The 26,062-nt window shown below is 42.3% G+C and overlaps 4 protein-coding genes across 8 annotated transcripts; 2 read left to right on the top strand and 2 right to left on the bottom strand.

Annotated features, from left to right (window-relative positions):
* Positions 1-685: 685 nt before the first annotated feature.
* gpr184 (G protein-coupled receptor 184) lies at positions 686-9,770 on the top strand. 4 transcript variants are annotated; one of them, XR_009714773.1, is made up of 2 exons: positions 686-1,394; positions 9,462-9,770. XR_009714773.1 is itself a non-coding variant. In XM_061281762.1 (2 exons), exon 2 carries the CDS (start codon positions 3,690-3,692, stop codon positions 4,692-4,694), a length of 1,005 nt encoding a protein of 334 aa, XP_061137746.1. In that variant the 5' UTR covers positions 936-1,394; positions 3,685-3,689; the 3' UTR covers positions 4,695-7,343. The 4 variants fall into 4 exon arrangements, 3 of the variants coding, with proteins under 3 accessions (XP_061137746.1, XP_061137745.1, XP_061137747.1); XM_061281762.1 differs by lacking the exon at positions 9,462-9,770 and adding an exon at positions 3,685-7,343 and having other exon boundaries at positions 936-1,394; XM_061281761.1 differs by lacking the exon at positions 9,462-9,770 and adding an exon at positions 3,688-7,343 and having other exon boundaries at positions 941-1,394.
* On the bottom strand, positions 8,547-10,724 carry si:dkey-202l22.3 (7 transmembrane receptor domain-containing protein). The gene is made up of 3 exons (XM_061281760.1): positions 10,271-10,724; positions 9,380-9,777; positions 8,547-8,768 (listed from the first exon to the last, which is right to left on the bottom strand). The coding sequence occupies exons 1-3, from the start codon at positions 10,722-10,724 to the stop codon at positions 8,547-8,549; spliced, it is 1,074 nt and encodes a 357-aa protein (XP_061137744.1).
* Positions 10,725-14,228: 3,504 nt separating this feature from the next.
* si:dkey-202l22.6 (interferon-induced very large GTPase 1) lies at positions 14,229-20,988 on the bottom strand. Its single transcript, XM_061280958.1, has 4 exons — positions 20,836-20,988; positions 20,610-20,727; positions 15,074-20,462; positions 14,229-14,911 (listed from the first exon to the last, which is right to left on the bottom strand). Exons 2-4 carry the CDS (start codon positions 20,650-20,652, stop codon positions 14,767-14,769), a joined length of 5,577 nt encoding a protein of 1,858 aa, XP_061136942.1. The 5' UTR covers positions 20,653-20,727; positions 20,836-20,988; the 3' UTR covers positions 14,229-14,766.
* On the top strand, positions 20,353-24,313 carry LOC133155552 (uncharacterized). Of its 2 annotated transcripts, XM_061280959.1 has the most exons (5): positions 20,353-20,485; positions 21,474-21,605; positions 22,118-22,231; positions 23,263-23,305; positions 23,426-24,313. In XM_061280959.1, the coding sequence occupies exons 2-5, from the start codon at positions 21,552-21,554 to the stop codon at positions 23,560-23,562; spliced, it is 348 nt and encodes a 115-aa protein (XP_061136943.1). In that variant the 5' UTR covers positions 20,353-20,485; positions 21,474-21,551; the 3' UTR covers positions 23,563-24,313. The 2 variants fall into 2 exon arrangements, with proteins under 2 accessions (XP_061136943.1, XP_061136944.1); XM_061280960.1 differs by lacking the exon at positions 21,474-21,605 and having other exon boundaries at positions 20,365-20,485.
* The last annotated feature ends 1,749 nt before the right edge of the window (positions 24,314-26,062 follow it).

Raw genomic sequence — 26,062 nt, 5'->3', positions numbered from 1 at the left:
GTCATTTTAAAAATACCCACATCGCCCTTAGGAACTTGAAAAGCGCTTTGTGGAAAGCTTTTTTTTTTGCATTATGTATTTAAAATGAGCAATCAGCCCACTGCGGTTTGCTTGCAACAATCAGCAAGTTAATAGCACATAAATGACATCTTTTGTTCGATTGGCTCATTCGTCAACCAGTTATGTCTTCATTATTATTTTGCCTTTTCCAAACATAAAGTCTCACTTGTTTTCCTTTTCAAAAAAGTGTGACATAAAAAAAATATTTTGAATTTTTATGATTATAGTAGTGCATTTTAATGATTACTTTTTTTAATCAAAACATCTCAGAATGTGTCATCTTTTTTTAATTCTCATATAACAAGCTACTAAGGAAAGAAAAGGCAAGTGATGAAAAAATTTAATGCAGATTTTTTTAAATAACAGTTTAAAGCATAACTTCAACGCTGGCTAGGCTTACCAGAACACATTTTTTTTGTTTGTCTTGTTTATAAGAACCATGGCAGTTGTGAATACACGAGAATTCACAAGGCAGGCTCTCACCTGACACGCACACAGAAATCTTTTTTACACTTTTTTAAATTCTGGTTAATATAATATTATATATGACAACACAATATTAAATGTAAAGATATCAAATGGCTGATTGAAAGGTGGGGAATATTTTCTCCCGTCTTATGGAAAATATATATTATTGATGAAATAGAAAATACTTTTATCCAATATAATAATCAGTGTATTACAATGATAATCAAAACATGTTCCTCATATGGATTTTATTACTCAGGGGTTGTGGGAAGGTCAGAAAATGGTCCCATTTTTTTGCTGACTGATTTATGAACCACTTTTAGCATACTCACCTTGAACTCTTGCTGAACTAGTGAGTCATACACCAGAAGTACACCCGCCCGGCGTTAAAAGAAAAGATAGGAAAATTCAATATTGGATCTCATTAGAAAGTAGTGATCATAAAGTTGTGTTAGACTTAACAAGAAGAAGCCACCAGTGTGAAGAAACACAACGTGTGATCAGATGTCACATCTTGCTGGCCAAGTTAAATGTGGCTGACATCTGTTGCAGTCTGGTATCATCCCCCCGCCCCGCCCCCACCACAACAACCCCAAACAGCATTTCCTCCCCTCTACACGTTTGCAAAGAAGCAGACGGGGCTGTCCCATATTTTCGCACTCCCACCTCTACACACTCCTCGCTGACATTTCAAAGCATCTTCCATGAAGAGATGAGAGACAAAAGCTTATGAAAGGCAGATCCCAATCGGCATGAGGGACGTTTGCGCCTGGAACTTCTTCCCACTCTTTTCCGTGCACCGCCCCTTGGACTTTGACTTTTCACTCCTTTACAGTGAAGACGTGTGGACAGATAAACATCAGCAGGTAAGCACTGAAAGTCATTGTGACTTTTTCAACATTTTTATTCATGAAGCAATAAGAATCATTTCTTGATTGTATTTACATTTCTTCTGCGTAATAACACAACCTGTGTACTCTGAAGGCTCTGGTTTTATTCTGACCTTTTTTGTATAACTTTATTTCTATGAAATAATTTTTCTTGAAACACTATGACTATTTTCATAACATTATAACTTATTTTTTCTCTGCCTAAGTAATGTCCAATTCTCAGGATTCACAATGTTTTCCTTAACCCATGCTGACTTTTTTTTTACAACTTAGTGTCCTATCGTAACATTTACTATGTGAAAAAATATTCTTTATTTTCCCGATGACTTGATTCTTGTCATTTGTTTCTTTTCAGTTCATTTGTATGTATCCAACATGAACATTCGTGTTTACCGTAATGCATTGTTGACACACAAATGTCACACATGTAAATCTAAATGGAGGTCCAAGAGATGGAAATTGCAGGCTTGGAAATAACAAGCTGCCTTACTTGCGTTTACGACATAAACACACACATAGTTGGCTCATATGCACAAGAAGTCAAGCAAAGCAGACCTTAAATGTACTAAAAAGCTTACAAACACCATTCCACACTAGCAAAACTTGAAATATGTCCATAGCCAGAAAAGGAAATATGTTCTTCCACAGAATGCCCCCGCCCTCTTGAAAAAAGGCAACCAGATAGGATGAGAACACAGAATAATTTTAGACATCATTTGTCTGCAAAACTTTCCAGCCACTTACTCATCCTATAAGAACAGTTTTGGCAGCACGCCTTCACGCACGCACACACAGACAAAGGTTTCTCTTCGCATTGGCTGGAAGATGGCCTGACTGAAATGGCTTCTCCGTTATTGAGTTTGAATTGGACAGAGCATCTCTGGCGTGGCCCTTAATGGCATTACGTGCTTCCTGGCTCTAACAACACATCTCCAGCAGGCGTAGATAATTCAATACAGAAAAATGTTCTGATCTATGTTTAACTTGGCCATCTTCATCTAAAAAAAAAAAAAATAGCAACCTTAATATAACACATATCACAATTAATATTAACAGTCAAAGAAATTCCAAATGGTAAAGAATGCGATGGTTTGCGATAGCACTTCTTGCACATGCGTCAAACTCAAGGCCCAGGGGCCAGATACGGCCCGTCACATCATCTTAGGTGGCCCACCAAGACAAGTTGCACATTGAATTTATGTGTCAATAGGAACATTGCAAATCATCGACAAAAGATCTTTTTATTTGAACAGATTTTACTAGTCTCTGATTTGAAAACGAGTTATTCATCGGTTTGTTTTAAAAGCTTATACTGTATATAATATGAGGTGTTACATACATTACTTTATGGCCCACCCAAAAAAACGATGACGACCATACACCCCCCAATAAAAATGAGTTTGACACTCCTGACATATATTTGCGCGTTCGAATGAGGAAGTGGCTTGTGATTGGTTGAGAACTAGGAAGTGAGCGGTGAGGCACAAGTCCACGCTCGACGGTACGAACGTGATACAAAATGGTGGATTGTGGCCGGAATGTGACATAGGTCATCTGCGACTTGCGCTTTAAGATGCAACTAGCTTAAGGTTAATGCTCACATCGGTGATGATTAGCATGTTTGAGGCTGTAAGTAAGAGATACATATTTACAAGCGTTGCAGCAATGCATGTAGACAAACCATCTAACGGTAGTATCGAGATCATTTCAACAGGGAGAAAATGATTGCTCGGAATGAATCAAACTTGGATCTCAAGGCGCCATGGATCGTCCCGAACGTAGAGTCAATGTGCTGGTGCTATTTAGTTCTGCTTGCAGACGGCTTTCCACTTTGTAATTCCTTATTTTGCACAGGAAGTGGCCCAAATGAACATATGGGTAGAGTTTGCAGAACAGCTTCTTGATTCTCTGGCCGTGCATCTCTCGCGTTCATCAGTGAGTCCAATCAGTGATTGGTTCATTTAGTTCGCCGTGGTCCTTAATGTGCTTTGCTCAAACAAGCCTACGTCTTCTTGCACCGCTTCTGAATACATATTTTCTCTTTCTGGGAGTTCATGTAAATGAGCATTAGGAAGATTAGTCAGCCTTCAAGTCAACGTTCTCAATGAACAGACTGAGAGTCAGGGCAGAAACGAGAAGCGGAAGTCAAGCTGTGAAGTTGGAAAACTAATATGGAGATTATCGGGACCAAAGAAATAGATTTGTATGAAAAGGAATGAATTGTTGTGTCTCGTGTGCCTCCTCACTTTGTTTTTATTTCCCCCAGCAGCAATGAACAAGAGCAGTGAGGAAAACCTGACAGCGGTGTGCGTTAAAATCGGCGACAGCGTCATTAGTGACCTCCTGATGAGCGTCTACATCCTGGCCTTCATCTTGGGCTTGCTCTTCAACATCCTCACCCTGGGCCCCATTTTGCAACAAGTGCGCCGGCAGAACGTCCTGGGGATCTTCTTGCTCAGCTTGTCGCTCTCCGATATGCTTTTCATCTTCACCATGCCCCTCTGGATCAACTACTACCACTGGAACCACCAGTGGAAGCTGGGCGTCAATTCGTGCAGCGTGGCCGGGTTTGTCTACTACTCCAACATGTACATCAGCATCTACCTGCTGTGCTGCATCTCTGTGGACCGCTGCCTGGTGGTCACGTTCCCACTGCGCTCCAAAACCCAGCGGACCTCGTGCTACGCCTGGGCGCAGTGCGTCGTCGTCTACGCGACGGTCACGCTGCTCCACGTCATGGTGCTGTTCAACGACAACCTCACCGACGCCCACGACGGACGGGACGACCGCTGTTACGAGACCTACCCCATGGAGAGACCCGTGGCGTTGTTCAACCTGCTCCGCGTGGGCACCGGCTTCTTGCTCCCCCTGTTGGTGCTGGCCATCAGCTACTGGAGGGTGCTGGCAACGGTGGGCCAGAGTCCCGGCCTGAACGCCCAGGTCAAGCGCAAGGTCCGCCTGCTCTCCTTCGGGGTGATTGGGATCTTCTCCGTCTGCTTCGCGCCGTACCACATCCTGCTGCTCACGCGCTCGCTGGTCTTCTACATCAGGCCCGACGACTACTGCCAGTTTGAGCAGAAGATGCACTTTGCCTTCTCGTGCACGCTGGCCCTGTCCAGCCTGAACTGCGTGGTGGACCCCGTGCTCTACGTGCTGGTCAGCAACGGAATTCGAGAGGACGTCAAAGTGTGCTGGCAAAGGCGGAAAAGGACACAGATGACCGAGTGCACTGCTTCCAAACGAAAGGCGGCAAAGTTGAATCAGCAAATCATATGAGAGTGCTCTTTGGTGTTCTTCTCCAGACAATGGGGAAGTGACACATTGCCTTATTTGTTCAGTTCCCTCGCATCCTCCCTTGTACCCTGCTCAGTTTCGATGAGGAGGCTGATAAGAGCAGGATCACGCACACCAAAGTGTTTGACGAAGCCGTTCTCCATCAAAGGGATTCTCAAGCCGGCTTTGGAACTGGAAGGTCACAGCGTGTGGACAGAAATGTAATACTGACAATTGCACCCTTAAAGCTCCTGGGTTAAAAAAGGAACCCGAATTGTGATGAAAAACAAATAAAGCCTACTAAAGCACTGGCTCTCAAAGTGTCAAACCCAATGCTGGTGTCAAAGCCTAGGCCCGGCCGGGGGCCACATCCGGCTCAGCACATCATTTGGTGTGACCCACAAAAGCAAATGATGTGAACTGACTTCATGCTCCTTGGTAAAATACCAAATTTACAAATTGTTTTCACTTTGAGCAAACATTTTTGTTACCAATCCTCCCCTTTTAGAATAAATATCATACTCTTTGAACAAAGAGGTTTTCATCCTGAAAATAGTTCTCAAATATTCTTTGAAACATGGCCTGTTCTGGTGGCTGCGTGCGGGTGCAAGTATATATCTCAGGGGGTCTGCAAAACAAAAATATAGTTTTCTTACAAACACCCCAAATTCTTTAGAAAATGCTGACAAACATTCATTGTGTTCCCTACAGGGGACATGTGGAAAAATATCCTAAAGTCAAACATCTGGCCTAGGACCTGTGGGGGTTCAAGCATATATTGGTGTGTGGGTGGGGCCCTGGCATCCCCCCCTCTAGCACCACCTATGGTTATGTATTTGAACATGTTGTTCTGACTACCGTTTTTTACCATGTATAATGCGCAAAATTTAACTAATTTATTGTCCTAAAATCTGGGGTGCGCATTATACATGGGTACAGGCTTTTTTCCAGCACCAACATGCCATTTTTAGGGTGCGTATTATACATGGGGGCACATTATACATGGAAAAAAACGGTAAAAGCGTAACGTGAATTAGTCGTAAAGTATTTCAGTTTAAAAAAAGAAGGCGTGTTTGGTTGAGTTCAGTACATGGGTGGAGGTCAACCTAAAGTCAGGCCATCTGGGATGATGAGGTACAGGTGAGCAAAGGCACCATCGCCAGGTGAGCTCAGGACACACCCAAACTTATGTCTTCCTAATCAACAACTCCAAAAGATGATGAAGATCACCCATTTGGTTGGCGTTGGGAAGCTCAAGCCCTGTAAGTACAATATCATCAGTCATGTCGTGTTGATGTTTTTCATTTTCTGATCATTCATGTGGTATCATTTACATATGGAGATTAGTAATGACTTTAGGAAAACAATCCAATCAAATCCCTTTCCCCCTTTCACAAATGTCCATAAAAACTGAACAGCTTTGGCCTTGAATGTGGGAATATGACTCCATCAATAAATACTGAGTCACAATGCAGGGTGATGCTAAAAGTATTTTATTGATTATTGATCGACTTTTTCTGGGACAGGTGGAAATTTGAACAGTGCTTTGAGATTTTTGATGGAATCAGACATAGCCTGCGGGGTAAACACATTTAACTGATCAGTATACTTGTTTTTATTTTGGAACGTTATAGTAGGTTATGGCAAATCAGCTCAAGTACCAAAGGATGGAATGATGTCATATTATAGTGACACAAGAAGAACATACAACTTTGTCAAGATGGCGTATTTATTTGATTGTACTTTTACAGACAATAATAGAGCAGTACTGTCATGTGTCTCTGAGTCAAAACAATGACAATTTGAGAAATGAGCACTTTAATAATGCCGCAACACTATTTGTCATATATTGAAGCTTTATGTGGCCTGACACTGTTTGGTTTCAATCATTCGTATTTTTTTTTCATCCACCTTTCGAGTAGAATAATAAGTGCTAGGAGTACATTGTAAAAACAAGTGACCGCTGATTTTATACAGTAAATGTTCAGTCCACTTTTGAAACTTTTGAAAGTGTCAAGATTGATATACGGTATACTGTAAATACTTGACCAAACTAAGTCTACAACTGTTATTGCATGTACAACAGATTTACTGCATGTGAACATTTGCACGTATAGGAAGGATTGACTAATTATGCTTCTGTGAAAAAATATCAATTCTTTGTACAAAAGCAAGCCTGATGAAATACTCGACAAATGTACATCTACGTACACATTTTCAAACCACAGGAGTTGATAATGATGACGGTGGATGAGTCATACTTTTTGAGAACTGCAGTTGATTTTAAAGTGTTCTAAAAATAACGCTGAGTAGATTCATGCATTAGAGTAATTAATATACAGTCTGGAATGATGATGTTAAGTGTACATTTTTTTGTGTGTTTTTTTTACATAAAAGTATGGTTACAATTACACACATACATGACAGTCAACCCAAATTGGCCATGTAATTCCGGGATTAAAAATAAATACTTCAAATGCCTATATAAAATAGTGATAAAAAAACATTTTCATTTGATTAATTACAATGAATGTAACAGAATTATTAAATGTCTATGTAAAATGGTTACATGTACTGATTGTTTTTTATTCACAATAAATACATTATTTCAATGATAAATTAATAAATAAGAAAAGAAAATAGCTATTTCTAATACACATACATAAACTGTCTGTCATTTTTCTTTCTTCCATTGTAATATTTATAACGAATGAAGGAATTATTCAATTAAAAAAAATATTTAACGTGTGTAAAATGGTTTCGTTTGATTCTTATTCTTTTTTTTACAATAAAATTGAGATGAAAGAAAAATGAAATGTAAAAATATCAAATATAGCAAACCTGAGCATACAATCGTCGACAAAAGAACCTTCAATGTGACAAACAAATGTTAAGGCAGGTCTTCTGCGAAACAACATGACAAGTAAATCAAATTTGCAGAGCACTAAACGCAGTCTCAAGGTCCACTTAGCGACAATAAGAACCGCGGCCAGGCGGCCCGGCTGCCAGGCAACGGAGCAACTTTGGCTGCCCCCGATGCAGAGGTGAAATTCACGCCTGCTGGGGTCATCAAAGTTGAGGCCGCATTTGCCCTCTTGACGTTACGTGTCGTGACTTTAGATGCGGTGTAATTGTGCAGCATACATAATGACAGATTTTAGTGGATAGAAAAAGTCTACACACCCCTGTGGAAATGTAAATCGTTTCCAAACCTCCATTTTTCAGATGGCAGAGTCGGGCATTTGAACAGGGGCGTGTTGATTTTGGTATGACACACAAACATGATTAGAATTCAAATCACAATGTTACCCATCTCTCAATGTGCTACCCAGCTTGTGGTAAACAAAACACTAATTACCATCATTGATGCCAGTTTCTCCCAATTATTTTTGCCCGCAGCCATCTTGCATAATAGAAATAAGCAACAAATAATGACTACATTCATTCATCACTTGCCTATAATGTTTGTTCTCATTTTGCATGGTGGCTGAGCTGTAGCCTGTAGTTTGGTCTAAACACGTTTCCACAATTCCAATCCAGACCCAAGACCTCCTCACTCCAAGCTGTCAATCCATCCATTTTGGATCTCGTATGGCTGGAACCTATCCCACTTGACCTGGGCGCCAGCCAGCCGCATGTCGGGGAAATAATCCGCAAAGTCAAATCAGGGCCATGGCATGTGTGGTCATGCAATGTCGTATTTCTCATCAAATAAATTGTGCTTGCTCCTTCCTGGCGGCAATTCATTTGCGCAATAGAAATGAATACAAGTAATAAACCACAAAATCAAGAAAGGATGATGATTTGGCCATTCTAAATGGCTCTGTGGTGAACGAGTGCAGACAAAGATGGCCATCAGATCCCGGACAAGGATCTCTGCACCATCCTTGGTCTGTGACAGGGGCACAGGTAGCCTCTCAGGTGTTTGCGTACCTTGCTGTGCAGCGAGGCGTAGATGAAGGGGTTGTAGCAAGATGAGCTCATGGCCACTAAATGACAGCACACTTGCAAGACGTTAATGTAGCGCTTGCCGATGATGTCGCAGTCCGGGTCCAGGTCCAACAACAGGTTGAGTACCTGAAAATGACATCATCATTTTACGAGACAGATATGTTTTCAACTACTAAAGAGTCCACTTGATCATAATTCTTTGTATTATTAAAGAACAATTGTGGAGAATGAAGCAACCAACGGGTTCATCTTAACTATTCAGATGTATCAAGTTAAACCCAAATATGTTGAGTTGATGAGATCAGTTGATACTACGTGGCATTGTAATCTGATCATCCGTATAAAGCGGCAGTTGGGGGAAATCGGAGTTGAGCCATCCCCCCCCCCCGAGTGCTTATCATAACCCATTTGGCACAAATTGCACTTGAAGAAGACATGGCTGCCTTGCCATTTCTACTGATGATTTCTTTTGCATGGCTCATTGTGTACTTAATATCTAAATGGTGAGAACGATGAGCTTCTCGAATAACATTGACAGGAAAGACCATCCTTTAATGGACAGTTAATCCTGTGGATGGATTTGATAGCCGTAATATGTCTCTAAATCGGCTATATGAAGCGTAGGGGGGGAAGCGAGTTCATAAAGGTTCATGGTAATATGTCTTTAAATCGGCTATATGAAGCGTAGGGGGGGTTAGAAGCGAGTTCATGGAAAGGCTTTTTGTACTTTATCTCACCTGCAAAGGCAGCCAACACAGAGCAAAGGCCAGCACTGAAGCCCCCAGTAACGAGAAGGTCCGTCTCCTCTTTTGCTTCCAGTGTCGCCTCCTGCTCCCCTGCTCCCCGGGCACGGAGTAGCGCTTCAGACTGATGCTGATGGCACAGTACGAGACGCTCACGGACAACAGTGGGATCATGTAGGAGGCGATTAGGATGAAGCAGGAGTACAGCAGTCGAAGGTTTCCGTTTTCCGGCCAGAATTCTTCGCAAACCACCAGGTCGATGCCGCTGGGCCGGAGGTCCAAGTAACGTGTGTAGAAGGACGGAGGAGCGGCCAAGGCCAGAGATAGAAGCCACACGGCTGAGGTCACTGCACTGCAACCGCACAAAGATATCCTCCGACGGACCGGGTGAGCTGAATGAAACAAAAATCAAATCACCAATTGCTCAGCATATGCACATGACATCAAATGCACCAGGCTACTTCTTGTTTTGGTTGCTTAGCAATCAGCACAATATATGGGCATGTCTCTGTATTAAAGTTACATTTTAAAAAAAGTTAAAATAGCAATTTTATTAATATCTTTATAAATGAATTTTTAATCCTTTTTTTTCCACTAGTAATTTGAGTAAATATCAGGATTGGCACTGGTTTTAAAAGAAATCCTAAAATGGCTAATATATGCTATTGGTTCTTGTATTTTTATAGCGATGGGGAAAACGAAGCTTCAAATTTGCTTCATGAACCAGATGTTGTAGTTTTGAAAACGGGTGTTAAAAATGAAACATTATTATCTCCTTTTAAGAGCACAAACCCTCCAAACAACGCGGATTTGGGATTGGCTGTCTTACGCTAATTAGAAGAGGCTGTGCAGCCAATAGGAAGACAAGGCAGTAACTCTCCTTACCTAGCACAACGTATCGGTCGACGGCGATGGCAGTGAGGGAGAGCACCGACGCAAACACGGTGGCGCATTGCACCAGTGGCACCAAGTGACACAGCGCTCTCCCGAAAGCCCAGCCGTGGCTGTCGAAGGCGTAGGACATGGTCAACGGCACGCAGCTCAGACACATCAGCAGGTCACCAGCGGCCAAGTTACCGATGAAAAAGTTGGTGGCGTTATGGAGTTTCTTATCCATCAGGATGCAAGACAAAAGGAAAGAGTTGCCCACGCCAGCTATGACCACCACCAGGCAATAGAGAGGCATGAAGAGAAGTTTGAAACGAAGCAGAAGCTCCATGCCAGTAAACATGTCCAACGGGTCACTTTGGTCCAGGCCGAGACTTTTGTTCTCTGACAGTAGGTCTTGGTGGCTGGTGTTGGCGCTCATATCAAAGTCTTCTTTGAGGAGGGTGTCCATGGTTGCCTGGGAAGAAGCACAACATAAATCCAGTTGATAGCAAATAGGAAAAGGAGTGCTAGCTGCTGGAGGGCAATGAGAAGTGATGACTGAGCATAGCTGGTGTGAAACCCCACCCCCAAAGAAAAGCACATGGACGACGGAGAGAAGAGGTGCAAAAGTTCTTCTCCACCTGGAGTTCATCTGAGAGCGTTGACATTTCATTGCCTGTAATGCTTTTGGTCAGCTCTCCGCAGGACATGAACAACAGGTCTTTCACTTCAAATAGCAGTCAAGGCCGCTCGTTTCTGTCACCGCGCCATTTGATGGTACGAGGCGGGCGGGCGGTGGGGGGGGGTCATGAAAAGAGTCATGAGCAGCAGGACGAAAAGCCTTGCTACCATATTGTCACCACTATGACACATTCATTTCATACGACCCGATGATGGTATTTATTTCTCTTTTCAAATCTTTACAAGCTGATCTGTCTTAAAATATGGAGCATAAAAGTAGGTTGATGCTAATCTTTGGACAAGATTGCATTGGTAAGCGGAGGGAGGAGGTCAATAGGCTAATTAAAAGGAAATAATGCTTGTTAGTCATCGATCCGTCGGACAGCATTGGCAGAGCTCTTCATCGCTGACTTTCATTTTTACGCTTCGACATAGACACATACGTAGTACATCTGTATAAAATATCTTTTTTTTTGAGTGAGTGATGGTGATGCAAAGATATAACAGTGAAGTTCTTCATATCTGATAAATGAGGCATGACACATTCATTCACATTTTCTGTTTTACTGTCTGGGAAAACAAAACAAACAAATGTAGTTTCATGAAGTGCATTTGAAATCTCTTAATATGTGCATTTTTTTTTTAAATACTACTCTTATCAGAATGTTTCTGAATATAAAATTTTGGATTGCCATCCCAAAACTAAAATGCTATTGACTGACAATGAATCTAGTGCATAAAAACAACCTAAAATGGACTTACCTTAGCTGTTGTTGCAAAGTAGAGATGCAGAGAAAGCTTTCTTCACATCTACAGTCTTTGGTTCTTCTTTCTTGATTTGCTGTATTGAAATATATATATCCTATAAATATGGAGTAAATGATCACAAAAAAAGACAGCGCAAAGAATATTGATGCACTCTTGCACCCACAATGAAGGGCAGCCAGTCAATGAGACTGACTCACTGAGAGCGAGCAAGCGCGGGAGCGAGGAAGGACTAAAACGCAACCCACCTAACCTCTCTCGCGCAACACCTCGAATCAAGAGAAAAGTCTGTCAATCTGCTTCCTAACTCTGAGACGCGATAGCATTTCGCTCAAGTGGCAAATCACTACTGAGGAGGACAATATTGATGACAATATGAGCCTATTCGTAGCTGCGGGATTAAAATACAAATAAATACATCAAATAAATAATAAGTGGTGGGGCTAAAATAATAATAATAAATATAAATAAATAAATGTTTATGCCATGCAATAGATCATTTTTGCTGTTAGTTGATAGGTAGTGTCTACCCTGGACTTTTCTCCAGCAACATTTTTATAATTAATAAGTACTGACCTAACGTTCAACTTTTTTGTCTGCAAAATAAAATAAAAACTAGTGTGCCTTACGGTGGGGCACTGGTTCCCATGTCACGCATCCAGAGGTGCGGGGTTTGATTCCGGCTTCGACCACTTCATTTTCCATTGATGAAATTAACTCAAAGTAATTATGAGTATATTGAAAATATTGTTTTTGTCTTTTGTTAGTTTTATACGCGAGCTTTCGACGTTGACTTTAAATGCCACAACTTCTGTTTAAAAAAAAAAAAAAAAAAACTCAAATGTGTGTTTTACAGCAGGATTCTTATTAGGAGTACTGAGAGCCTTTCAAAAAACAAACTTCAATGTTTTCAGTCCCAGATTTGAACCCAGATGTGCGAACCAGACGCGCTAACCTGTGAACAGTATGCAAGGCGCTAGAATAGGCAAAATAGCATCTCTGGCGTTGTCATGGCAACACTGCATTACTGAATGTAATCGGTCTATATTATTGGTGGAGCAGACAGCACGGCTATCACGCTGCGTTAGCAGCAGGGTGCGACACGAGACGCTCGGAGTTGTTTGTAATGACCGTACGGACTGCAAAAAGACCACCCAAACACTCCACTTATATTGCAAGCCCACTATCAAAGAAAAGAGCAATTTCTTCCAACTTAAATTCCATTCAATGTTATATTCCACTTTAAGTACTAATTCCGACATTGTGAAAATCTGTCTCGTTTGATTTGATTTATTTCGGCAAGTACATAATCGACACTTAACTTAATCGCTGGTGCTTTCTGGGCACGATCCATTCGGCTTCGTGTAGATTGGTCGTGCCTTTGCTTTTTCAATCGGCGAGCTCTCCGCGCAATGCTTGTATTTTGACTTTAGTAAACATAGACACTTGATCCTATTTGCGTGTCTGTATGCCGTTATCTCGTCGTCACAGCAACACCTTTGCAGGATGTCTTTTCAATTTCCTTGCCTCCCGAGAAGTCAGGGGCCTCTTTGTATTAAGTATTGGTGGATGTGCCAAAAAGGTCTGACAATCAAAATCTCCTTTGTGGCCATTTCACACTGCTACAAATGGGAGGGAGAATCAATGGTTCAAGGGAGTACTCTGAGAGACAATATAGACGTGTGTGTGTGTGTTCTGGCAGTGAATATTGATTACTATTTGTCAAAGAATTTTGCAAGGACATCATTTTGCTGAAAACGGAGGACAATTGACCATTTGTCGTTCCTTTAATGACAGGTGTCAGGTGTAAACGAAAAAGCAATTCAATGTAACAAAACACAATACGTAGCGTTTGTTAAAATGTTAAAATATGCCTGTCGCAATCGGCGGGCTAAGCGAGGCATTCGCTTTGTTTCATGATTGATAGCTGTGACGTGAAGTACGATTCTCATTCTTGTTATACACCAAAGCTAGCCAGAAGCATTTTTTTTCTGTGCCAAGGATCTGGATCTTGGATCAAAATGACCATTCAAAAGGTCTCTTCAAAGCAGTTGCCAGTTTCGTTAGGCCTTTATATCTAGGCATGTCCACTGCAGAGAGCATGATTAGGCAGAGGCACTCAGTGGCTTGTGCGTCCCTGTAATATTTGTTTTTCGTGAAGGTCTGTAATTGTCTCCATTTGTTCTTTTTCAATTTTGCCCAAGATTGTTGTCTTTTAGTGGGAGTCACCGCTCCCTGACAAAACCATCCATGCTTGAAATTTTGCATTCAAGTCTTTCGTCTGTTTGTCACATTCCTATGAAGAAGTGGCGTGCAAATAGTGGCCAATTACGTCACCGCAACATTTGAATCAGTTCTCCAATCTAGTGTTTGCGTGGGCAAAGTCGTGGGAGACAGGAAAATCTAATATCAGATTTATTGCTATGCCTCCAAAGATTTATATTTAGTCATAAGCAAAGTCTATTTATTACATTAATGTATTGGATTGATTTCAAATAGATTAAACACACACACACACACTCCAATGTGCAAGGCCTTTCCACGCATGCTTTATTTTGTTAATTGATTTCAATGACATTCACATTCTCTGCAAACCTCAGTGATGATCATTTCCAAACAGCCTCTATTGTCAGTGATGAATCACTCCTCTTCCTTCACAATTGAAGTGCCAGTGGATGTGTCATAATCCGTGGAAATGATATTTACAATACAATCAATGTCACAACTTTTACCCAAGCAGATTCCAGACCTGAGTTGCCGAGTGATTCCTGAGTTATTCGACCAATCAGGATTTGGGGTTTCCATCACAAGTGCGATAGATGTGAGCTAGCTAGCGATAGCTAGCAAAAACAAATATAGTTTTATTATTCCAATCCGTTTTTTTTAAGTCACGGAAAGCATCATTTGAATAGGTTTTCACTCGCAGCATGGCTAACCAATTACGTTGCTGTTCGATGATGAGCAAACTTTGTTCCTTTTGTCCAAAACACAGAGAGAGGAGGAAAGAAATGACACATTTCAATACTAGTACATAATGCATTGGATGTGTTGCACTTGGCTAGCGTTTAAGGCTGTCCACTGAGAAGGCCGTCGTCCCTCAGACTGTCCAAGGCCTCTTTTTTCGTGATGGCCTTCCACTCTTCTGGAATCACTGGTGGCTTCTGATTGTATTTCTTTGCCAACCTCTCGCTAAATCTTGCTAACGCATACCTTTGAAGGAAAGAAAAAGGATGATTAGTCGACACAAAGGTCGATATTGAGAAAAGACTGCTGGCGACATTCAGAGGTGTCAAATCCAGGTCCGGAAAATAGTAACCCTGCCAGAGTTTGGCTTACATTCTGGATCTGGATGTGACACTTCTTATGACATACCTCCAGTAAGGACTGCTGCTCGCCTCTTTGGTTGAAAGATTCCAGTCTGGATGGAGGTCTTGGAGTTGCCAGCAAGCCACAGTGATATCTTGTGCTTCCAGGTTATCTAGGTTTGTGCTTTCAGGGCTGATCAGAGAAGTGGGCTCCGACATGCATTTGGGCCTGTGGAGCAAGGTCTCGTGAAGCTCATGTCCAGTTTGTTCCACTTCACATGGTGCACTGCACGCTGGACATCGGGCATGGCAGCCTTTGAGTTTGTTGAAAAGGCAGTCTCTTGGCTGAGTGGGAAGGCGGTCAAGCAGTTGGTCGCCACTCATGTGTTGGGAAAAAGCCTGTGCGAGGTTCAGGCGCAGTTCCGCCAGCAACTCCATGAAATATGTGACAAAGTGATCCCATTCCGTGGTGATACTATAAAGCGGTCCCTCCAGGGACTCCCAGGGAATGCACGTGTCTCCAGAATCCTCCAGGACGAGACACACTTGCTTTAGAATTGGCTTGGTGTCACTTAGCACTTGGCTGTCCCCTACTGTGACTTGGCTCACGGCTGACGCAACGTTACCGACGATCTCCCCGAGACGCTGGAGCCTCCACGTATTCACATTCCAGTCTGACAAATGAGTCACGACTGTCTCCTGGATCTTCCTCAACCTGAAGGTGTCGTAGGAAAATAAGTACTCTGTGAAGCTTTCAAATTGGTCTTTCATAATGATCTCTTCCAGCAAACTCTTGTGGAAGGCCTGTGGGGAGAGATGCTTTGGGGCTTTACTTTGGATCTCCTCTGCAATTTGCATGCCAAGAGGTTCATAGACGTAGTCCATCACTATTGGTTGGATGATGTCAGAGATGAACCTACGAGCCAACTTTTGACGCTGGTCTCTCTTTCTGAACTGATAAATGAAATCGGCCGTGAGTACACTTTTTTTGCCTTTAATGGACTTCAGGAGTTCTCCGTCCTTGGCGAAGCGATTGTGGACTTTTTGGAAATCTCTGCAAGCGGCGTTACAAACAAAAACTTTTAGATCGACCCCAAAGGCTGTTTTGATTTCCAGTTGTGCTTCTTGCAAGGTTTTATCAATCATCTCGAGAAGTTCCGTGATGTAACTGTCGGAGAAGTCTTGCGGTAAACTGACTTTTTCGTCGACAAACTGCTTGTAATGCTCCATGACGTTGCATGCAAGTTGCTGAGCTTTAACTTTTGGTGATTTGTTGTTTTCAAACAAGTTTTTCATTCTGCTACTGTATCCAAAGTACTCATCGTGCACTCTGAAGAACGTCGCCTGATTTTGACCGAAATCCATAAGCTTATACGAGTGTTTTTGGAGACCTTGGCTGCAGATGTTTGCTGTGAGAAGTCTCGATACTCTTTGGGTAATATCGTCTGTTTCTGAAGGTCTGAAATCAAATTTGGACAACGACTCCTTCCATGCGTCCTCAAATTCTTCTTCTAGAGTTTCATCTTTGACAAAGTGGTTTTCGGATCCACTGCTGTCTAAAAGTTTCTGAACCCTGGCATTTTGCTCCAATTCCAGCACGGTCTCCATTCGGTTGTGCTGAGTGGAAGAGAAATGCTCCTCGTTGATTCTTTCCAGTCTTTCGATCGTCGTCGTCGTTACTCGCTCTTCGAGCTCCATCATTTTGCTAAAGAGGATACTTTTTAAGATGGTAACGTCGTCATCAAGCTTATTTTCCTTCAAAGCGCCCTTCAAATGTGACTTGTGTTTGTTAACTTCCCTTTTGACCTCTCGTCTAGCTTCATATTGTAACTCGCACAGAAAGTCGTTTTGGCTGGAAGGATCCGTAGCATCTGGCTCGGTGGAATGGATCGTCTTAGTGGCTTGCGTGAGCCAACCTTCCATATGTTCCCACAAACTTTCCTCCCACTGGAAAATCTCAGCGCAAAATATCGACAACGCCATACCGATGTCTTTATTTTGCAGGCTAACAGAGAAGGATTCTGATTTGACCGCGTCCCAAACAAAACACAAACGGGCCAACAAATCCTGCCAAGCACATATTTTTGATGGCGGGACTGCCTCTTTCAATGCCGCAAACATTGTACGCTTCAACTTCAGCATCACCTCACTGTGCTCGCTGTCAACAGATTTGGAGATTGGCTCATTGTACCACGGTCTAACGTAGGGAATTGATTTCTTCGAATGATCAATCATGTTGTCAGCATCTCCAAGGGTTCTCTCGCCAGTCTTCAGAATATTCGACACACGTTGTAACTGCGTGGCTTCTAATGAGGTATTTATCCCGTCATCCTGGACTAAAGCTTTGCAGATGGGCACGGAGCCGCATTCTCTGATGCGTAACAAAGCGTTGACCGCGAGCGTGAGGTTCGTCTCAAGCTCGGAAGCTGAACGTGAGCAGAGGTTTTGAATTAAGACGTCGCTCATTCCAGCTGCCACGGTTGCCATTTCGTTATCTCTGACCCAAGTGCTTAACTGACCGTCGGTTGAAGAGCAGAGCCCCTCGACATCCATCAGCAGGAGAAAATCACAGTTGAGCTTCTTTTTGAACTTGGGCGGGACTTGAAGGGAAACCATGTAGAGGCCTTTTGCGGAGCTTTTGCATCCATCTGGAAATGTCACCCCAAATAATGCCGAAAGGATCTCAGCATTCCTTGCTTGATGCACTCCAAGACTCGTCAGAACCTTCAAGCGTTCTCGAGGGAAGCGATGTTTAATTTCTGCAAGGACATTGCCGAGCCAGTGCTTTGGAATATTCGAAGCGTCTCCGTCCATAAGTTCGAGTGGAATCCCGCTGAGGAGCAAGTCAGCGGCAAGATTTGGGAGTCGCAGTTCGTTATGGCTCCCGCTACCGGGGCTGATGTGGGCGAGTTCAAAAATGAGGCCCATCTCACGCAAAAAGTGCTCAAGTCCCAGTGAAAATTCTACCTGACCTTCGGTAGACGCAGCTTGCGGTCCTTTTGCGGAAAAAGTCTCCTGAGAGGTTGCTTCGCTGCCATCTAAGCTTTCAGCATCTCTAAAAGCTGAAGATTTTTCGCCTTCACTCAGGATCTCTTCATTTGAAGAGTCACAATGTCCATTTGGCAGAGACTCTGATTTGTCATTGGCTGGGATTTGAAAACTGTGCTCGAAAGCTATTTCACTCTCCGAATCAACGACCTCAAGGTCCTCATCTGTAAACTGCTCAAGCTCCAGCAAAAACGGCTTTGCAAATGTGATGGCCTTATCTTCAACAAATGGATTTTGGACGATTTGTTCTTCAGCGTCATTCTCAAGGGTTGCCTTTTCACCTGGTTGCTGCTTTTGGGTCTGAAAACCTTCTTCACGCTCTGAATCAGTGACCTGCAGATTGTGACGCTTCTTGAACCTCAGCAAAAATGACCGTGCACTTGTCTGATCTCCAACAAATGCATCCTGGTAGCTTTGTTCGTCTCTAGAAGACTCCTGAATTGTTGATGCACTAAATTGAGTCCCTTGAACGTCTAAGGTTCCAGTTTCCAACAACAAAGAACCTGGTTTGTCTTTTGAAATTGGAAATTCATTTTGCAGAGACTCTGTTCCTTTGTTTTCACTAGGCTCCAAAGCCAAGTCACTCTCAAAATCGTTGACCTCCAGATTCTTAGCTCTTCTTTGCGTCAGCCTACGCAAACATGAATGTACAGATGCTATTTCCTCATCTTTGACCAACATTTCTTGCCACGTTTGTTCCTTTGCAGAGGAAGTCTTGTCCTCATAGTCATTCTCTGATCTGACATTGTTTTGTGTTTGGAAAATAAGCTTTGAACCGACTTCTTTCCCTGAGTCCGCAACTTCCTGATTGGTATCTGGAACCGTCTCGACGTCCCCACCCTGAAATGTTGAATCTGTGTAAAAACTGTCGCTATCATCCACGTCATCGTTAGCGACACTCGGAAGGTCCGGGTGCTCAGGAATGCCGTTTTTCTCCATTGTCTTCTGACTTAGCAGATCTTTGAGGTTGATTTGTTTTTGCATCTGGAGTAGTCGAAGTTTCACCCTCATCCAATTGAGGAAGTACATTCTCTCAGCTTTATCTGGAGTTGAAAGAGCATTTGTGAAATGCTTCATGGATGAAGTCTTTTTGTATCTGCTCAAACGACCCATGATGTCTTTTTTCTCATTTTGCAATCGTGGATCAAGCTCTTTTCTTTCTTTGTTCTTTCGACTTTCATCTTTCTCAATTTCAGCCAATCGGCTCCACAAAGCACCTTGTAGCGGAAGTTGCTTCTGCCTGAACACCTCAGGTCCCTCATGTAAACCTTTCAGAACATCTTCTGCTCTGCCCATGTTTTTTTTACAGACCGTCCCTTCGTCGCAATGAAGCCCGACCGTCACTGCTAACTTTGCTGCTTCTTCGAGTGTTACGAGTCTCAAGTCTGGTAGCAAACGCTTGACGGTATCACAAAGAACATTCGCAAGGTTCTCTGCATTCAAAGCTTTTCCTGAGATGATCGATGCGTCTGGAAGAGCTGTCGTCTCCTGAAGGCTATCACTGACAAACTTCACTGATCTGTCCTTCCAATTCTCAGTCTCAGCCAGGTCAATCAAAATGAGCTTGCTTGCCATTACGTTGCAGGAGGCGAGAAGTTGTTTTGTTTTCTCCTCAGGATTGTCACAGAAAACAATAACGGCCGAAGACGCTTGGCTCAGAAAGTAGAGGCAATTCTCATGTGTGCTTGCATCTCCCCGGAGATTTGAGAAGACCACTGGAACTGGAAAAATGTCTGTGTGAGAGTTTCCTGTTGGAAGATACCATGCAGCCTCGACAAGACCGTTGGAGAGGCTTCGAGGTAATCGTCCTCCTTCCATCCCTTCGTGGAGGAACGTTCCACTGCCCATGACATGATTCAGCACCTCGGACTTTGAGACACGACAGGAACCAAGCCTCACACACGAGATGATTGGCATGGGTGTACTTGCCAAAACTGCCTCTTGAACTTTTTCAGTGTCGGGCCTCCATTGTCTCACGACCCCTCTCAAAGGCCAAAGCAGAAAGCTACTGGGTTCTTCATCATCTACATGCGGAAGAATCAGGGGCACGGCAAACTGGCATTGCAGCATATGTGCTGTTATCTCCTGCTGAAGGAAAGTGTTAGCACATAAAAAAACAGTAGTCACCAGATCAAGAGGGTTGATGGTAGTTGAGCGGAATCCATCAACCTTCTCGGAAGGACTCGCCAGAGTATCTGAGAGGGCTGCGCAGCAAGTACTTCGAGCATCTGGGCGCAGCAGCCAAAGTCTATGAAGGAAAGATTTTGGCAGATCATCGGGTTCCCGAGGTGTACGGTTGTCCAGGGTCCAAGTACTGAGGTCCAATATTGACGCTGGTTCCAGTTGGGAGGGATAGAAAGCCTTTAGACCAAGTTGGATGAGAACTTCAGCCTTGTTCTTCGGGGGCTCTGGTTTGAATGAAGCACAAAAGGTTTGATACTCGCAAAGTGTTGCTACAATAGCGTGAGCTGTGTTGTGTCAAGCTAATAACATATTGGCCATGTTAATCAACAATAATAATATTTTTTTAAAAATCAACATCAAAATAAACTTACTTTTCCTCTTGCTGCTCAGCCTCTTTGAAAGTTTGGTTGACATGATGGTCTTCTTCCTTTTTGCTTGACTTTTTTTCTTCTCTGCCTTCTTCACATCGCCAATTTATCGTGCAAAAACCTGTGATGTCATTCGAACGCACCATATCAAAATCCCTGGCACGCAATCGGTTTCATTTCAAGACAGCAGCATGTTCTTTTTCAATACGTAGATTCCGCATGTCCTTACCTTATCTCTCTTCCTATTTTCTCAGATGAACCATTATAAAAAAGCACGGGACGTATTCCTTCACATCTATTCAGAAGTCAGCAGCAGCTGTCTCGCCGTGAAGCTCTTATAGGCACCTCTCCTCACATTCCTCCTCTTGTCTTCTATCTCCACCATCCATCATATTCAATAAGTCACACGCATGAACATCATGAAGTGAACAAGTGGCACGACTGGTTTGGTCAACATTCTTTGTCTGACACGATCAATGTCCGCTCGTAACAACGCACACAAATATTCCTGGAATTTGTCTGCAAAATGAAAGAGTCCAATTCTTTCAATGGTTGTGTGAATGTGACATAGGATGGCTATGATATGATTTATTTGATGGCAAACTAATACCAAGTGAGCTTGCAGGGAATGATACGAGCACACCTGAGGGATAAGTTGCTGCGCAGAGGAAAAAGATTAGCGCCTCTCTATTTAGGTCCTCCAAAGCTCTTTAACATGCCTTGCAAAGCTTTTATACCTTCATGTGTCAGACACCGTGGGAGTAAAGTGCGTGTGTGTGTGTGTGCATCACGGAGCGAGTCGTCATAATCAAGTCGATTGCCCTTGTTGAGACGCTCTTCAATCTTCTCGCCTGTGCATCTCCATAGTGTCCCTTTGTCTTCATTGTGGAGAGCAAGCTCAGGGCATAAGGAGTATCTATCGTAGGGAACGCTCAAGTGGGCAGGATGTTGATCACCATGCTAACGGCCATGTACGTGATGGTCCGAGTCGTGCAATCGGTAAGGCCGTAATAAGGATTTTTCAAATTCATGTATAGAAGCTGGTGGTTAGCGTTCATGCCAGCAGATTTTTTTTCTTCTTCTTTCCATCTCGCTACTATTCCAGTTTTTTTCCCCGCCTGCGTGAAGCTGCCAACGTGGAGTACAAATATTTTTTACGACAGAGAAAATATGTAGTGAAGCTCTACATAACTGCAAAATTTTATTTGTTTACATAATAAATGTATTGCTTGGTAGCCATTGCAATTTTGGATGTAAAAATTTGATTGTGTAAGTCTCCTAATAAATTGACTGTTTTAATGGAAATAACATTCTATTAAATTTTAAGTTCCACTCTCATATTATGTTCATATTCATCCAATTGACCAAATTGTACAAACAATGCTTAATGGAAAATCTCTAGTTAATCCTAATAATGCATGACAAGATCGTCCCGTCATGCTCATGTAGAATTTGAAATTGCAGCTAATGTGTGTTTGACCTTTTGCAATGACTACGCTTTGCGTTTGCAGATAGGAGACCACTTTGGTCACCAGCAGGAGCCTCTGCCATACATGGTGTCCCAGCCTTTGCCCTGGCAGGTGCATTCCGTGTCACACAGCCGCAGAAGCAGCAAAGCAGAGGAGGTGGGAAACGTTAGCTTTGGATAGATTTGATAGATCTGGCTCAAATTTAGACCGTTTTGAAGATTGACATTGTTCATAAAACAGGTAACTATCTCCTAATGACACGTTGTCAAACTTGGAACGTCATTTAATACAATTGCTAGTTTGGAGGCAATGCAGTGATTGGTCAAAATTGCCCCCCCCCCTACAGATGACCTATGACCCGGAGCGGGCACGTTGCCAAATGAGTGGGGCTAAGCAGCTCTAGCCTTTAGCATTCAGACTCGAGGCTGCTCCCGCTGTGCTTGGCCTGCAAATCCCAATCAAGGCGATTTGTGTTGGAAGTCGTTACATCAACCAACACATGCGCACAGGGCTGGCTGCTCATGCACGTGGCAGGGTACTTTGCTTGCGCACGTTGTGCCAGCCTATCTGATTTGACCGTTGAAAGAATGTAAGAAATGTTCCCCGTCGCATAGCAGTCCAGATGCCTGATCACCTCGCTTTGTATCTGATGCTCCTCACGCAACTCAGCATTCTCCACTTAGTTTGGACGGACGTCACTCTTTGGAGAGTGTCAGACTAGAATTTTTGTCACGTTTGAATTTTACATTTGAAAAGGAAAAACAAAGAACGTCTCCGTACAGTCTTTTTTTTTTTTGTCGCCCATGCAAATGAATCCAAGAAATGGTTGTATTCTCATTCTATGAGTACTTATTTATTTTAATGAATCACAAATGATGCCTCTATGATTGATGACATGGGCCTTGTCAATGTAAAAGTTAAGCTTCATCTGACCTTTCCCACTGCAGGCTACCTAATTGGCTCAGCATGACTACGCACGAAACGTAGTTTTAATAGGCTAGGCTGTAAAACTGAACTGTACCACAAGAGGGCGCCCGAGTACCGGTGGTATCACACGGCTCCACAGTGTTCACAACTTACAAAACAGGAAAAGCTTCTTTCTACTCAGCTGTTGCTGTTTGGGAAGGCATCTCCTTCCGACGGTTGTATTCAATATTTTGTTTAGTTTGTCTTGATTTGTTTTGCAGCTGGATGGCTTCAGAAGGAACAGCATGGGTGTGTACAGAAAGTGTAAGTAAAACTCTTTTCTTGGACATTGTGCTGCTCATTCTAGTTTTGTCACCACTTATAAAATTTTAATTTTGCAACCCTGTGTCTTATTGCCAATGTGTGTCTTTTTTTGCCAATCAGACTCCAACGCCAGTAACGGCACGTGCTGCAGTGAAGTGCTAGGGCCGCCCCCCCTCAGCCCCGTGGACAAGGCCGCGGCCACCATCCAGACTCACTTCAGGAAGTTTCAGCAGAAGAAGTTAAAGAATGGCAAATAGATCACTTGGACTTGTTTGGAAGTGCAACATGCTGTTAGAGCCCCTTCTAGTGGCCAATATAAAAATCACCAATGTGTTTAACTGCGTTTCATCTTCAAGGAATCTTGATTTATTTAGGTACAATACAAGCTAATGAGATCCAACAAAAACACTGTAAAAAATGAGTCTGCCTTTACAATTTTTTTCCAATGAATTATTATTAATCATTCATAATAATGTAATATATAATTCATTAATTTACTGTTTTTTAATTCATTTATTTAACAACGTTTATGTAGTTTACAAAAGGCCACATTAATATTTAAGCACCTTATTTAGAGGGATGGAACATGGAGTTTTGAGTTTTTCCTTGCCCTCCTGGGAGTTCAAGATCAGGGGATGTTTGAGAATATTTGTTATTTTTCATACGTCACCTAAATGTTGAACAGAGGCTGTGATGTACCGAAGTCAAATTCCTTGTTTGGCATGCTCAGACATGGCGAATAAAAATTCTTGAATGAAGAGACAGAATATTTTTATATTTTGTATAGATTTTTTTTAAATGTATAATTACGTTTCAAAGAATAGAGTATAGATAATAGAAGGCAGACATTCTTGTTATTTGTATTTTTTTAATAGATTATTGTTCCCTTTAATTTCTGATAAAAATTGAGACATCTCATAACTCATAACAAGTCATATGTTGATGTATGAATATGAAGTAATGATTTATATGTTCATGGTGACAAAATAAATGGAGGATAATGACATACTTTTTAGTGATGTGCATTACCGTCCTTTTGAGTGAACGGAATCTTTAGAATCAGTTCTCTCAAAAGATTCGTTCACACGAATCGTTCAACGAATCGTAAATCTGACTTCAACCAGTAGGTGTCGGTAATGCCCATTGAAGCTGGTGCCACCCCGCCGTAAAACAAAACGAAGAAGAAAACGACGTCACTTCCTGTTTACGAACGAGTCGTGAATTGCGAAACTGTGAGTGAACAAATCAGTGAGTGAGTGATTCGCATTTCCAGTTCAACGCGAGAACGGATCAGTGAGGGAACGAATCGTCACTTTCCCGTTCGCGAACGAGGCAATGGGTCAACTGCCTTCCTTTCTGTGCGTGCATCAACGAGTCAGTCAGTGAAGGTGTTGAAAGAAAGAAAGAAAGAAAGAAAGAAAGAAAGAAAGAAAGAAAGAAAGAAAGAAAGAAAGAAAGAAAGAAAGAAAGAAAGAACCACTCACTGCAACACCACTTCTTTTATGCGCGTTTTCTCCAAGCTAACGGCTAACTTTATTGCATGAAGGGATGCTCTTATGCAACAACGGCGAGATGATGCTTCTCTTTGGGTCATCTTGATTTTATAACACTGATTAGTAGTTTTTAAATAACGTGTATGCATATATACGTCTAAATATCGTTTCCAATATATCTACTGCAATTTCACATTGGATTGCTGGTTTGAAATTTACTTTTAATATATATACGTATATCTATCTATCTATCTATCTATCTATCTATCTATCTATCTATCTATCTATCTATCTATCTATCTATCTATCTATCTATCTATCTATCTATCTAGATAGATAGATAGATATCGATTTTTTTTAAATAAACATTAATGTTGAAACATGTCTGGTGTTTTATTCCTTGTTTTTTATTTTTTTGGGCATGAAAACAAAACCTGACATTTGGCTAACTGCTTTATATGACAATATGTGTAGGTACACTTAATGGACACTTCAATAGGTACACTACACGAGGTTAAAATAAATAAATATATATATAAATAAAGGGTTAATTGCACAATAAAACACATTTTAATTATATTCTTTCACCTGGGATCGAACCAAGATCTTAGCACGCAAGAGCCCATGTCACTCATCAGTCAGCTATTTCAACCTGGCAGCAGGCTGCAACGTGTTGTACTAGTGATGTGCATTCCAGTTAAGTGAACGAATCGGTTCACTAACCCTAACCTCCGGATTGGCTGTTTGAGCTGTGACGTCACTCGGACACTCCATTAGGTACACCGCCATTTTCAAGTGTACCTAATAACAGGCCACTTTATTAGGGAAATATCATGGTCAAAGGTCACAGGTGTCAAGCTCTAGTCCTTGGGGCTGCATTCCAACATGTTTTCCAAGATAATAAAGTGGCCACTCCATTAGGTACACCGCCATTTTCAAGTGTATTAGGTACACTTTCAAGTGAAGTGTCAACTTCATTAGGGAAAAATCATGGTCAAAGCTTAAATGAAAGTGAAAAGTGCCACACCCGCCCTCACCCCCACTTTCTGATTGGCTGGTTGATGTGTGACGTCATTTGGACACTCCATTAGGTACACCGCCATTTTCAAGTGTACCTAATAACAGGCCACTTCATTAGGGAAAAATCATGGTCAAAGGTTAAATGAAACTGAAAAGTGCCACACCCGCCCTCACCCCCACTTTCTGATTGGGTGGTTGATGTGTGACGTCATTTGGACACTACATTAGGTACACCGCCATTTTC

This window comes from Syngnathus typhle, linkage group LG6, assembly GCF_033458585.1.
Source record: "Syngnathus typhle isolate RoL2023-S1 ecotype Sweden linkage group LG6, RoL_Styp_1.0, whole genome shotgun sequence".
NCBI classification, from domain to species: Eukaryota; Metazoa; Chordata; class Actinopteri; order Syngnathiformes; family Syngnathidae; genus Syngnathus; species Syngnathus typhle.
This window is presented reverse-complemented; position numbering and strand designations above follow the sequence as displayed.